The 13,921-nt window shown below is 35.4% G+C and overlaps 1 protein-coding gene across 1 annotated transcript; it reads right to left on the bottom strand.

Moving 5' to 3' along the window:
* Nucleotides 1-11,700: 11,700 nt before the first annotated feature.
* LOC109703829 lies at nucleotides 11,701-13,027 on the bottom strand. The gene is made up of 3 exons (XM_020224554.1): nucleotides 12,678-13,027; nucleotides 12,316-12,583; nucleotides 11,701-12,218 (listed from the first exon to the last, which is right to left on the bottom strand). The coding sequence occupies exons 1-3, from the start codon at nucleotides 12,860-12,862 to the stop codon at nucleotides 11,922-11,924; spliced, it is 750 nt and encodes a 249-aa protein (XP_020080143.1). The 5' UTR covers nucleotides 12,863-13,027; the 3' UTR covers nucleotides 11,701-11,921.
* Nucleotides 13,028-13,921: the final 894 nt, after the last annotated feature.

Here is a 13,921-nt window from a genome sequence, read left to right as displayed (position 1 = left end):
GACACCACCTGCTGGATCGACCAAAAATGCCCGAGTCTCGAAATCGAGCGAACTCCAAGCTAAAAACACCAAAATTCCTCAATTCAGTCCAAAATCCACAGCAGCAGAGAAGAAAGGGATTTCGACCTAGCTAACCTTCACCAAAATTCGCAAGTAAGGACTTCGTGGATTCCTTTCGAAGTCCCGAATCCAACGAACCAAGCCTCGTCGAAATCCAATGCTCCTACGTCGAGAACGAGCTGAAATATTAACAGTCGACGGTGGATTTCAGCAACCAACATCTTTCCGAGTTGAAGTAGTAAGAACTTGCCCAAAATCCAAGGAAAGGCTGAATTACTCACCTCGACAGCGATTAGCACCGATGCGACGTCAAGAACGGCGAAGTTGCACGCTCGCCCGGTCTCCTCGCGATGCCCTGGCGTCAAATACGTGCCCGAACGATCCCGCGGCGCGACGTCGACGACGAAACTCCAACCGAGCTCTCCTCCTTGCTCACAATCGGGACTAGAGAGAAAGATGAAGGAACACAAAACCCTTCTCTCAACTCCTCTCCTCTGTATATAGGTTGAGGGAAAAAGGGTGACACAAACGAGGGAGAGAAATTACTCAAATAGCCCTCTACCTACCCCCTTGTACCGGTACACGGGCTCCTGTACCGGTACAAGAGCCAACCCGAGAGCAGTTGAGCCCTTGCGCGATGGTTGTACCGGTACAGCCACGCTGGTTGTACCGGTACAGCAAGCAGAGAATGCTGCTATTTTGCAGAATTCTTCGCTATAGGCTGCCATCGCGTCGCACGGAGTCCGTTTTACGTCTATTTGACGCCAACGCGACTCGGACTTGTCCCGACACTCTCCAGAGCTGTCGACAAGCCTCCACAGTCATACACCAGGGTTCTCACAAGTTCCCCCATTGAATTTTTTTCATAAATGCTAAAGGGCAAAACAAAGTTAAGTATATAGAAATATAGATTTGAGCTCCTATACTTTTATAGTTTTTCGGTCTTTGGATTAACAAATGTAAAGTTAGGATGATACTGATTCCCTAGAATTGAGCGAGTGGTTGGTTAAGTAGTATGATCTAATGAGTGAAAACAATTAAAAGGTTATAGATTTAACGATGAAAATTTTACAAGCACCAAGTGCTTCGTGCTTTTAAAAGCATTATAATCGGACTCCAGAAATATATGTTTCTCCATATTTCAGTGGAACCATGAAAAATATATAATAACCAGCTAATTGCTATTTGTGAAGTTTGATATTACATATAAAATATGATATAATATATTTTTATCATACTTTTTGATCATTGTACCGTAATCCCTCCACAATCCAAAATAAAGCCGAAATTTTTTCTTCCAAAGCAGTTCAAAAATTTAATAAAAGAAATCATCAGTTGTGCACTTGAAGAATTTAGTAAGAAAGACACCAGCTGTTTCCTTTATTGGTTTTTTATTTTTTTTATAAAAATAATACCACATAACCAATGAAAGAAAAATCTGTAATTTTAGTCAGAACAATTTTAACTTTCACTTGTTTCCATATTGCAATCTAAACTGTTAAAATTTTCTATTTTTCATCTAAATTTTTAAAATTTTATAATTGAACATCTAAATTTAAATTTTAATAATTTAAAAGTGGCTGGTATTAACCAAGTGATGATGAAATACCAAAGGATTACCTGTCAACAGTATAGAAGATTCCATTTGACATGTAAATTCACTCTTAATATTGAATAAGAATTAATTTTTAATATTTAATTTTTACAAAGTAAATATGATAAATATTGTTGATTTTATCTACAACAATAATTTTTGACTACTAGGTGTACATTCCAAAAAAAAAACAGCGTAAATCTTAAAAAGACTTTTTTGACATCAATAAAATTTATGGCTCCATTTTTTGCATTGCCTAAGACTTTTTCGTATCATTCACATTGTTTCTGTATTGAATCGTGATTAATTGTCTTATATTAATTACTTTAAATGGATGAAATATGAATTTAGATGATTAATTACAAATATTTGAAGGTTTGGGTAATAAATAAAAATTATAGGCTGTGTTTGATAACCGAAGAATCGAATGTAAAACATTTTATTCCATGTATTCTATCCAAAGAAGTTAGATTTGACAAGGAAAAATTTTATTCCAGTTAAAACTAATTTTTCCATAATATTTTTGAAATAGTTTATTATGTTCGAGTTTGTTGGATGATCTTGGTGCCATACTTTACTCCTCTCTCACCTACCTTTTTGTTTCTCCGCTACTCTACTATTTTTAATAAATTAATCACAAATAATTTTGGTTATTCTAGAAAATAAAAGCATGTCAAATGAAGCACAAAGTTTTCTTAATTTATTCCTCTCTATTCTAGAATATTGAAATTTATCCCTTCAAATATTTGGATAACTACCTATCAATGGATAAAATTTGGATGGCTCAAATGCATTTAACCTAAATTTTATTTATCAAATATTGTACTTCATTACTTTGGTTGTTTTTAACTCTCTTAAGTTCAGGGATCTCATTTAATTGGGATAATTATTTATACACCTCTTAAAATATCTTATATATCTTTATCTTTTTTGGTTTTAAATATATTTCTCATATATTTTTCTATTATTCAAAAATAACTTATTGTTAGTATCTGTTAACTCGTTAAGTCATCTCAGATTAAATTCGGGTTAAATGTTTATCAGAGTTAAAAAAAAATCAAAATATATCTTTTGTCCCTAACTTAAAAATAAATATTAATAAGTTGGTGACGATAGAATGATATCTTTGCAAAAGTTAAAATATTATTTTTGCCCCTAATTAATTTAGGCTTCGTTTGGGATTGCGGGAAGATTGTGTTACGTGCGGTGAGAAAATACGAGGAAAAAATACCCTATTTGTTTCCGTGCGTTACCCATATTGTGATGAGTCGGTTGTGATATATTTTCCGCAGTCCCACCGGAGAACGCAGAAGCATATCCCAAAGCATATCCCTATATGTTTTTTTCTAACTCCATTTTATCTAACAGCGTTAGATAGATCTCAATACCAGAAAAGTTAATGACGATAGAAGGATATAATTAAAAGGACAAAATAGTAATTTCATAGAAATAACGGCTGTTTTTTATAGTCCACTAACAGAATTTAACTTTCGAGATATATTTGAAAGAACTTAGAACGTTAAAAAAAATGTATTTTTTATATTAACCTTCTAAGGAAGGTAAATAAGAAAGTTTAAAACTTTTTAGAAATATACAAGTAATTGCCCCTATTCAATTTAACTATTTTGAAAAATTTTAAATAAATATATATATAAAAAATAGAATGCGATCGTTTTCAAAGTTTCTTTAACAATTTGATTCCATTGATGTAGTTTTCGGAAGAGAAGAAGGTGAAGGAAGTGCGGAAGTTGCATCAGCTGCAAACTCAATCACCCAGCTTTGCATTAATTGTACTGCAAGGCAAGCAACACAAGCCAATCACATAGAAGGCGTGCGTACCGATTCAAGCATCATTTTCTGGTAGAAAACGAGGAGGATGTGGAGTGGTGGTGGTGGTGGTGGTGGCAAACACAGGTTCATAACTTTACCTGGACTTCATTTTGTTAATTTGGGGGTATTTGATTAAGAAATTAATGTCATGCTCGCCAATAAATTTTGCACCGGTTTACCAGCACACGCGTAAGGTGCAATTTAATTGCTCAAATGTAGGCATCCTGTTACAAATATAATATTTTTCGCTAATTTTCTTTTTTTTTTTAATAATCATCCAACCTCTGAAGAAGAGTACTGTCAGAAATTTTGCTAAGGTCTTTTAGAAGCATCTCTACAGATATCGAGACTGAGGCTGTGGGTGCCTAAGAGTCAGGAAGAATTTCTTAGAGTTTCTAAGAGGATAATAAGTGTAGTCTCTTGGAAGCTGGTAACCATCATTTTTGGCTTGTAGTTTTGTGCCACTTGGCGTCTTTCCATTTGATAGCTTGGGTAGCGAGTGATCTATATATAATTGTGACACTTACCTCAACTCCTTAGAAAATCAGTTTAATATTTTCACTTTTAACACCGACCGTCCCTAGAGCAAATGGCAAAGTGTTTGGTGGTTGGTATCTGAGGTCTCAAGTTCGAATTCTAGTTAATTCACATTTCTAGCTAAGTTTATTTCTAAATGAAATAAACGAAGTGGGTAGCGTGCTACCTATCTCTCTCAAAAAAAAAAAAAAAAAATTTCACTCTTAACAATATATTATAAGATTCCCTCAAACTCTCTCTCTCTCTCATACTTAGTCTCGGAGCGAGTAGGTCGCGGGTAGCGAGGAGAGAGGCGGGTCTGCTCATTTCGCAGAAAAAGTTGAGCACCGTATGGACTTGACAAGCGATTTCGCTTAAGTTTGTGACAGTTCACTTGCTAGGTTAGCTGATCCCCTGTACACTTTTTACACTAGTTTATAAGCATACGCATAAGGTTGAATTTTATCGAAATAAGATTCAATCGCATTTCATCATTGACAGATAGGAGAATTTACTAGCTATTTAAAACAGTGGTGATCATCTTATGCAATTAATATATATTTAAGTAGTTATTTACATCATGTAAATTTTTATTATACAAATATATAATTTGCTGTTATATCCTGCATCTCTTTTTATACAGGAATAGCAATCTATTATATTTTGATATAAAAAAAATGGCAAATGGACATTTTGCAGAGGAAAGAACTCATCATGGTTAAGGATGGAAAGAGCAATGCTATTCATATGCCCATAACCTATACATAAGATGTAAGCCTAAAGTTTCCTATGGTTAATATTTACCTACTAGTTTTATCATTTTTTTTAAAACTAAAAAATTATTATTATTATTATTATTATTTTACATCCTAGGATGCAGGAATATAAGATGCACAATCCTATATGGGGTGTATAGGTGAAAATTATGAGGATCTATGGAGACTATTTGTCTTACCTCAAAACTCCCAATTTTGAGTTGAATTTTTTTTTAAAAAAAAGAAACTATAAAAAGAATCCATAAACCTTAGCGCTTTTATAAGCAGACGTCTGAAATTTTTATTTTGGCAAATATAACCCCTAAACATTATCAAATAGTTTAAAATACCCTCTTTTCAAGCAAAATAAGTAACTAAACAACAATTTTGATCGTATATCTTGCGCATAATTTGGTGTAATCTCATAATACAAAGAAATGTATTATTTTCTTCTTGTTTTGATAATTATGTATCATGATTGAATAATAGGATAACCCTATCTTCAACTTTTGTTGATTTTTTTTTTTTTGTGTTAAAATATAAAAGTTCAGATTTCTTTATATTTTAAAGTTTTGCAAGATTATATAACATATGTGAATAAAACTATCATGTAATTTATAATTTGGATTGAAGAGAGGAGTCTATTAAACTGTTTAATAAAATTTTAAGAGTTTATTTGAAAGAAAAAGACTAAAAGTGCATCATGGTGCACTTTAAAATCTAAATAAATTTTCTTTTAAAGTGTAGCATGAAATACTAACAGAGATGACTTAGCAGCAAACTTGTTAGATGACATGGCATCAAATGAACTCTATATAATTTCTTTAAAATCTAAAGTAAATTTTAAAAAATGAAAGTATTAAAGGATAGTGCATATCTACTAGGAATATTCATTTGTGAAATACCACCACCTTTGTTGGAGGATTGCTTTAAAATGCGTTTGATTCGCATTAATTTTTTTTTAAGATTCTCGATAATTCAAAAGAAATAAAAGAATACGACGATGTTTTGCTAAATGCACCATATAATTTGATTGGTAATGCTGAATTTATTTGAGAATAAGATTCATCACAAAGGTTAATTATATATCTCATTCTTTTGGGAGAGTATGGATATTTTTTAGAGAAAACTTCAAATACCACTCTTATAGTTTCGCACATTCTTACTTTATTATTCTGTGATTTAAAATATATCATTTTCATATCCTATAGTTTTATTTTTCTCTTTTTGTTATCCCCTCTACTAATTTTTTTCGTTAAATCAGTGACAAAGTTAAAACTAAAGGGTATTAAAGTAAATATTCGATAAACTATAGGTAGGGTATTTGAAGTTTTTTTGTATGTGATTTAACGAAAAGTTAACGGAAATGCTGATGAAAAAAAAAAAAAAAAACATAGGATACTAAATTAATACACTTTAAATCACATGCTAATAAAATAAAAAAGTACGAAACCACAATAATGGTATTTGAAGTTTACCCATATTTTTATCTTAATGATTTGAGATAATCATAAAATTTCGAACCAAATTAACACACTCTTTTCTCTCTCCCCACCTCCATCACTTACAGTTCCCTTTTACTCTCTTGTATCATCTCTCTCTCTAGTATCAACAAGGATAAATCAGAACTTTACTACCTAGGGCCCAGCCCTTTTAAAGGTGACAGACTAGCTTACGTCTTAGGCTGCAAAGTAGAAAATCTACCGTTCCGCTGCCTGGACATCCCGCTTTACAATAAGCAGATTCGAAAGGAAGATTAGGATTTGGTCATCAATTGTATAGAAGCAAGAATAAATGGTTGGAAAGCAAAACTCCTCTCACAAGGAGGAAGACTGACCCTCGTCAATTCAGTCCTTACCAATCTGCCACTCTTCTACCTCTCCACCTTCAAAGCCCCTCACTGGGTTCTGTTTCATATTGAATCCCTGAGAAGAGCCTTCTTCTGGAAAGGATGCTCCGAAGTTTCAGGAGGCGCTTGCCTAGTCAACTGGAAAACTGTTTGCAAAAGCAAGGACGAAGGCGGGCTAGGGATCAAAGATTTGGAGTCCATGAATCAGGCTCTCTTATCTAAATGGTGGTGACGCTTTTTTAATGAGCCACACCTACTCTGGTGCAAGTTGATAAGATGCCTCTATTACACTAGACGTAGGCTGTTGTACGAAGGTACAGCCTTTGTACCGTACTCCCAGTGGTGGAAAAGCGTGCTCCGTTGCAGACAAATGTTCAAATGCGGACTATCTTTTGAACTTGGAGACGGTACCAGCATCAGGATGTGGACAGATATCTGGACTGGAGAAGCCCTATTGAGCACCTTGTTCCCAGCCATTTTCGCTAACATAAGGAATAAGGAGGTCAGAGTCTCTCAATGTTGGAGTTCTAACGGATGGAGATGGCGCTTCATCTACAGAGGGTTCGCGATGCAACATCCAACACCAACCATACACAATTTGCACTACTCAAAGACCTACTCCTTCAGTTCTGCCCCAGGAACTGCCCAGATCTACCCAGATGGCGGTGGACCCCCAACCAACTGTTCACTGTTAAATCCCTCTACACGTTCATCGACAACACTGGACTCAAGGACACGGTGTTCCATCATATATGGACTTTAAAAATCCCGAACAAAATCAAAGTCTTCATCTGGGTCTTACTCCGTAAGAGACTACCCACTGCTAACAGACTGCTCATCCGTGGGATGCAGATTGCCGATCATTGCATATACTGTGCATTCGCTATGGAAAGTTGCGATCATCTCTTCACCAACTGCATCTTCACGAGCTTCTTACTCTTTAAGGCGGAAGTACCTGCCAACAATTCGGACTGTGTTCGGGCTCTTTGGGACAGAACAACAGCAATTATTGGCATAACGCAAAGATCTAAGACCCTAACCTCCCTGGCGGCTACTTGGTGGGTTGTCTAGACGGAAAGGAACAACCTCATTTTTTGCTCGAAGACTCCCAACGCCACCCGTGCTCTTGAGCGTGCTGTTCTCCTTACGAAGTCCTGGACTGAAACTCTGACTACACCCTCCGCGCTCCACCTTTTTAATCCTTTTTTCTCAATTTTTTTCCGCCTTTTTTTCGCCTTTTGTTTTTTTCTTGCTGTTAGACTCGCCTCGGAAGCCCTAGCTGCTTCCATACTGTTCACCTAGTTCATTTCTCAATGAATGAAGCAAGTAGCTTGTCTACCTCTTTCTAAAAAAAAAAAAGTATCATCTCTCTCTCTAACCTCATCTCTCCCTCTCTCCCCTCTATCCTCCACTTCATCTAACCTCAAATTTCTCTCTAAACTCTCGCTCTCTCTGCCTCTTCACATTTCTAATCAAAAACTCTCTTAATCTCTCTCACTCTCTCTAATATCAACTCTCTCCGACTTTCATCTCAAATGGCTCTCTCTAAACTAAGCTCTTTCAATTCAATCTAAACATAAATTTCTAATGATTGTTGAAAAGGTAAAAGTATTCGTATTACTGATATATTATCTAAAATTAATTGATGAAACAAGCATATTAATTTTATATTTTCAATAATCTTAAATAATATGACTGGGCTAACCAAATACTAAAAATGTCAATTCTTAATAATCGAATAAGCAAAACTTAAATTCTTAAAAACATCTTCTTTCTGATAATCTCTTATGGCGTGAACCAAATGCACTCTAAGTTTCAGCACAGAAAAAAATTATAGCTTTATCACCACAGAACGTAATAGAGCATTTTTCGCACTTATGTTTCTATATGGAATTCCCCATCATAAAAGTATTGGACTATCGTGAAAGCATGGATTTGTTAAAATAAACAAAAAATAAAATAAAATAAATTGTTCTATCACCGCAAGATGTTGTAGAGCATTTTCGCACTAATGTTTCTATATGAAATGTCCCATCATAATCTACACAAAAATATTGGACTGTCACGAAAGCACGTAGCTGTTAAATCATTGATTTAAAAATCTGATCAAGCTTCCTGTACCGCTCGATTAAACCTTGATCTAGTTTATAAAGTAGCTCGGTTCAACTCTTTGAATAGGATAAGTCAAAAAATTATTTTGAAATGTTCAAATTGGTTATTCAACCAACGAACCAATAAACCAGTCCGATTTTAATCAAACAAGCCGAATTTTTTTTATCAAGTCATATTATAATCCAACGGCTTAAAATCCACTTAGGTGATTTTGTTTTCTATTAGCATATATTAATCTTATTAAAAGTAAAACTTGAAAAAGTAATATCTACTTAATTTAGTTTGAAACTCAGCATTTAATAATTAAGTATGATAGTAGAATAATAATACACATATTTTTATATATAATAAAATTTAAAATAATAATTAGAATTTTATGACGTACTAATTCAACGGGTGATTGACTCACTGATTAAACCAGTCACCCTTAACCCAGTAATATTTTCTGATCGCTATTCAACTAGATTTTTAAAATATTGATTAAAATAAAAGAGGGAAGAATTGATAGTGTTTAAATCTTTTATGCACGGGTGCACATAAGATGAAATTTTATGAAGTTCAAGGTGTTGGGCCTTTACACATTATGATAAGTGCTAATTATAAATTTCTCACCATTATTATCCAACATTAATGTGGTCCTTAATTGAAGCAACACACTCAGCATAAACCAGTATCAGCAATCAAATACATGTTTTTTTTCTGGAAAAACTTCAAATACCACCCCAGTGGTTTCGCACTTTTTTCACTTTAGTACCCTGTAATTTAAAGTGTATCAATTTAGTACCTTGTGGTTTCGCACCTTTTCACTTTAGTACCCTGTAGCTTAAAGTGTATCAATTTAGTACCCTTTTTTTACTTTAGTATTCTGCGATTTAAAGTGCATCAATTTAGTACCCTGTGATTTTATTTTTCTCTTTTCGTCGGTTCCTCTGTTAATATTTCGTTAAATTATATATAAAAAACTTCAGATACCTTATCGAGTTTATCAAATATTCAGTTTAGTACCCTTTAGTTTTAACTTTGTCACTGATTTTTTTTTTCCTTCATTAATATTTCGTTAAATTATATACAAAAAAACTTCAGATACCCTACCTAGGTTTATCGAATATTCACTTTAGTATTCTTTAATTTTCACTTTGTCACTGATTTAACGAAAAAAATTAGTAAAATAAATAATAAAAAGAAAAAAATATAACCACAGGATACTAACTTGATACACTTTAAACCATAGGGTACTAAAGTAAGAAAGTGCGAAACCACAGGGGCTAACTTGATACACTTTAAATCATAGGGTACTAAAGTGAGAAAGTGTGAAATCACAAGAGGGTATTTGAAGTTTACCCATAGGGTACTAAAGTGAGAAAGTGCGAAATCACAAGAGGGTATTTGAAGTTTACCCTTTTTTTTTCTTGTGTGCCTAAAAATCATATATAAATGTTCAAACATGAACACCTCTCCCAGAACATCTATACTAATTTATGAATCCCCAATATCTTGCTGACGTGGCGTGACCTCCTTCTTCCAAAATCATTCCCTCATCATCTCCCAAAACTGCTCCCTTCTCATCTCCCAACTCCTGAGACCCCTCATCTTCCAAAACCGCTCATTCCTCATCTCCCAACTCCCGAGACCCCTCATCTCCCAAAACCGCCTGCCACCCCTCCCTCCTCCCCCCTCCTCCTCAAACTCCCCGCGGCACTCTCCAAACCCCTCATCTCCCAAACCCCTACTCCGGTGACAGCGCTTCCCCCCCTCCCCCCCACGTCCTTTTTGCCGCGCTCCTCCTCTTCCTTCCCCTCTTCTCCCTCGCCTGCCACCTCGCTTCCCTTGCCGACCTCGCGCCGATGCGCGCCTATTCTCTCCTTTGTCGCCCCTCTCCTCTTCTCCTTTCTCTTCAGTCACCCTTTTACTGATTTGTGTGCTCTTTTTCAAAATTTCGTTTGCCAATTAGTTTCATTTTTTTTCACTTTTAATGCTCATTTAAATTTGTACTTATCTTAGTTTTGTTATTGAGATAATATATGTCATAAAAATTAACTTGGTATAAATTTATTGTATAAGCTTATTACCCTTAGTAATTGATTTGTTTTTTTTTTAAGATGCAAATGACATCGTATTCAAATGATGTTGTTCTTTTAAGCATTTTGTCAAATAAGTGTTCTTTTTAGTGTATTAATTTTTTAACAAATTTATGAGAGCAGTGATTATTATTTTGATCTAAGTCGTGGATAGAGGCTACAACTTCTAAAAATATTATTTCTCAATTTTTTTTTTTTTTGTACATTACTGTTCATAAATAAGTCATTTGAATTACACAAAAATTGATGGAGTGAAATTATAAAAAAAAAACTGATTAAATTAGCATTTGCATCAACAAACTAAATATAGTATATAGATTGTTGGCTTATAGATATATGAAAAGTGGGTTTTTACAATTTAACGGCAGTTAAAAACTAACTATTATTATTTTTAAATTGATTTATATGACTATTATATATTCCTTCATACTTTTTCTTCTATTCCTTTACATTTCGTACTAATTCTCTGATGGCATGACAATTTGGATGTCCATAAGCAAATGTAATAATAATTAGCTTTTAAGAGAAATCTAATTTGAGTTAGGAAAGATAATAGATTGTTCATAAACAAATGCAATAATAATTGGCTTTTAAGAGAAATCTAATTTGAGTTAGGAAAGATGATACGATAGATAAATATCTTTATATAATTAGTTAAATGTAAATTTGAGCCTCTTTAATTTTTCTTTCATTATTTATTATCCTTCATAATATTTTAAATATTCCTTCTGTTTCTTTTTAATGTTTTTATTTATTTGTTAAATCTGTAGTCTGTAGATTTTTACTAAAGTATTTCTACTCGCTGCATCGCGTGGATCCCTACGCCAGTATACATTGTTTAACAATAAAAGAAACAGCTAAGATTTTAACACTACTTGTCCCGACATAAATAAAGGAAAAAACAAGGAAAAAAAAAAAGAATTGGTAATTGAATTGGAATAGTGTGTCTTAGTTCAAAGGAAATAAAAATTTACACATGGTAATCCATTGTATAATTTAACAATCCAAGTACAACTACAACCCTCAAGTTCATTTAGGATATATCCCTGCATAAATCCTACACCTAATTTGCACTATATAAATAATGAACACCAATTCCTGTGATGTTTGCAGGAACTGATCATCCTTCATTCCGAAGGAGGGTGCGAAAACAATGCTTGGAGGACTTTATCTCCTAAACCGGGAACAGATGTCAGGAAATGCCCGGTCCCAGGGAGTTCGTGGTAATTAATCCAGCTGTGGCGGCTCGCAATGTGTCGTTGCAACACGACCGGCACGAGCCCGTCCTCGTCGCCTTGCCATACGTGGACAGGGAACGGCGGGGGGGAGAGATCCATCGGGTCGAAGTCCCACTTCCCGAACATCACCTTCATGTCCCGGTAGAACGACTCGTAAATGCCTTGCTGTGTGGCCAATTGCCTCCTCTGCAGGGAAACCGCGTAGCACCGCAAATGTTAGGGTAACGTATTACCGAGGCATATACTTTCATTGTTTATTTAAGAGACAAGAAGAACCAGAAACCTTGTCGAATGATCCGTCGGCAATGGATCGAGTGCGAAGCTCTTGGTCCAGTTTGTTGGGCAGGTAAGTCGTGCCTTTGACGGCGGTTGAAGTAGGCAACCAGCTTTGCTCCATCCACCAGTGGAGTATCGAAGGGGCGTAGTACGAGACACGCAACGCCCATTGATCTCCGAGCTCTTGTTTGCTATAAGCTTCATCCGCGAGGTCTCTGGGGAACCCGGGCCACCTGTAGTTTATCACAGGTGCAAGAAGCGCCGCCCCAGCAATCCTGCATCACATCAGATTGGTTAGCCGTTGCTAGTCTTATAAAATAACCGCCGCAAAAGATCCCTTCCAATGGGTGCAAAGTAGAAGGCACTAACCTTTCGGGAAAGTACTTTAGCGCACCCCAAACAGCATGGTTTCCTAACGAGAACCCGACCAAGTAAAACTTCGGGCCCAAATCCAATGCATCAGCAAGCTCCGTCAGATCCGATGCTGCGCTCCTTACAGAACGGTTCGGATTCGGATCGCTCTCACCGTATCCAGCTCGATCGAACCCGACCATGTACACACCAAGTTCTTCAACTAATTCCTGTTTACACGAAAATTAACAACGTCACGACTCACGACATGGTAATGGGCGGCAGGGTTGAAAAGTTTCTGCAGACTATTTCAAAAAAGATTCAGCAAGCATCGGAATGATAATTCTGAAGCAATCTATTTTGTGAATTATTCATTGGACGGTAACTATTAACTATCTCCAACTACTAATTAAGAGTCCAGCTACTATACTATTGATAAACTAAGTGTTTGGTACTATCGAGTTTTTCACCATTAGATCTATCCTTTTAACCATTTTTACCTGTTAGATCATACTATTCAACCAACTACCCATTCAAGTCTAGAGGACCACTATCATCCTAACCGCACATCTCTTCATGCTTTTACGCATTGAGATGCCTACATAAGTACATGCTTTTACGCATTATCTTTGTGGCATTTCGCCAAACAGCTTTACTTCATCAAATATACTTCACCAACCTCGCATTTCTCACCAACCTTAACCAAACCAACATGATCCAAAACAAAATAGTTACATAGGGTCATAAGTTCATAATTTTCTAGCCCTAGTGAAAAGAGACGCCTACATAAGTACACATGCTTTTACGCATTGAGATGCCTACATAAGTACATGCTTTTACGCATTATCTTTGTGGCATTTCGCCAAACAGCTTTACTTCATCAAATATACTTCACCAACCTCGCATTTCTCACCAACCTTAACCAAACCAACATGATCCAAAACAAAAAAAATTGGCAACATGTTAGGTCACAGTAGGTTTGAGCGAACGCATCAGGTTGGGTCAAAGGGTTGAGCAAATACTACTTGACCAAGCAAAATGTTAGGTTTAGTTTGAACTAAGCTTTCCGATCCGGTCCACACCAACCATAGAATTGCAACCCCACCTACCTCTCTCACACCAAATCCCAAACTATACGGAAAGCAACTCATCAGATGCATTATTAGCCATTATCCAAACTTCGACATAGTCGCAATTACATCAAAATTACATTCAACAGAACATAATTGTACAAATTAAATAAATTTTAATTTAATAGCTTT

Source organism: Ananas comosus, unplaced genomic scaffold, assembly GCF_001540865.1.
Source record: "Ananas comosus cultivar F153 unplaced genomic scaffold, ASM154086v1, whole genome shotgun sequence".
Taxonomy (NCBI): Eukaryota; Viridiplantae; Streptophyta; class Magnoliopsida; order Poales; family Bromeliaceae; genus Ananas; species Ananas comosus.
Note: the sequence above shows the minus strand (reverse complement) of the source record. Positions and strands in the feature narration are given on the sequence as shown.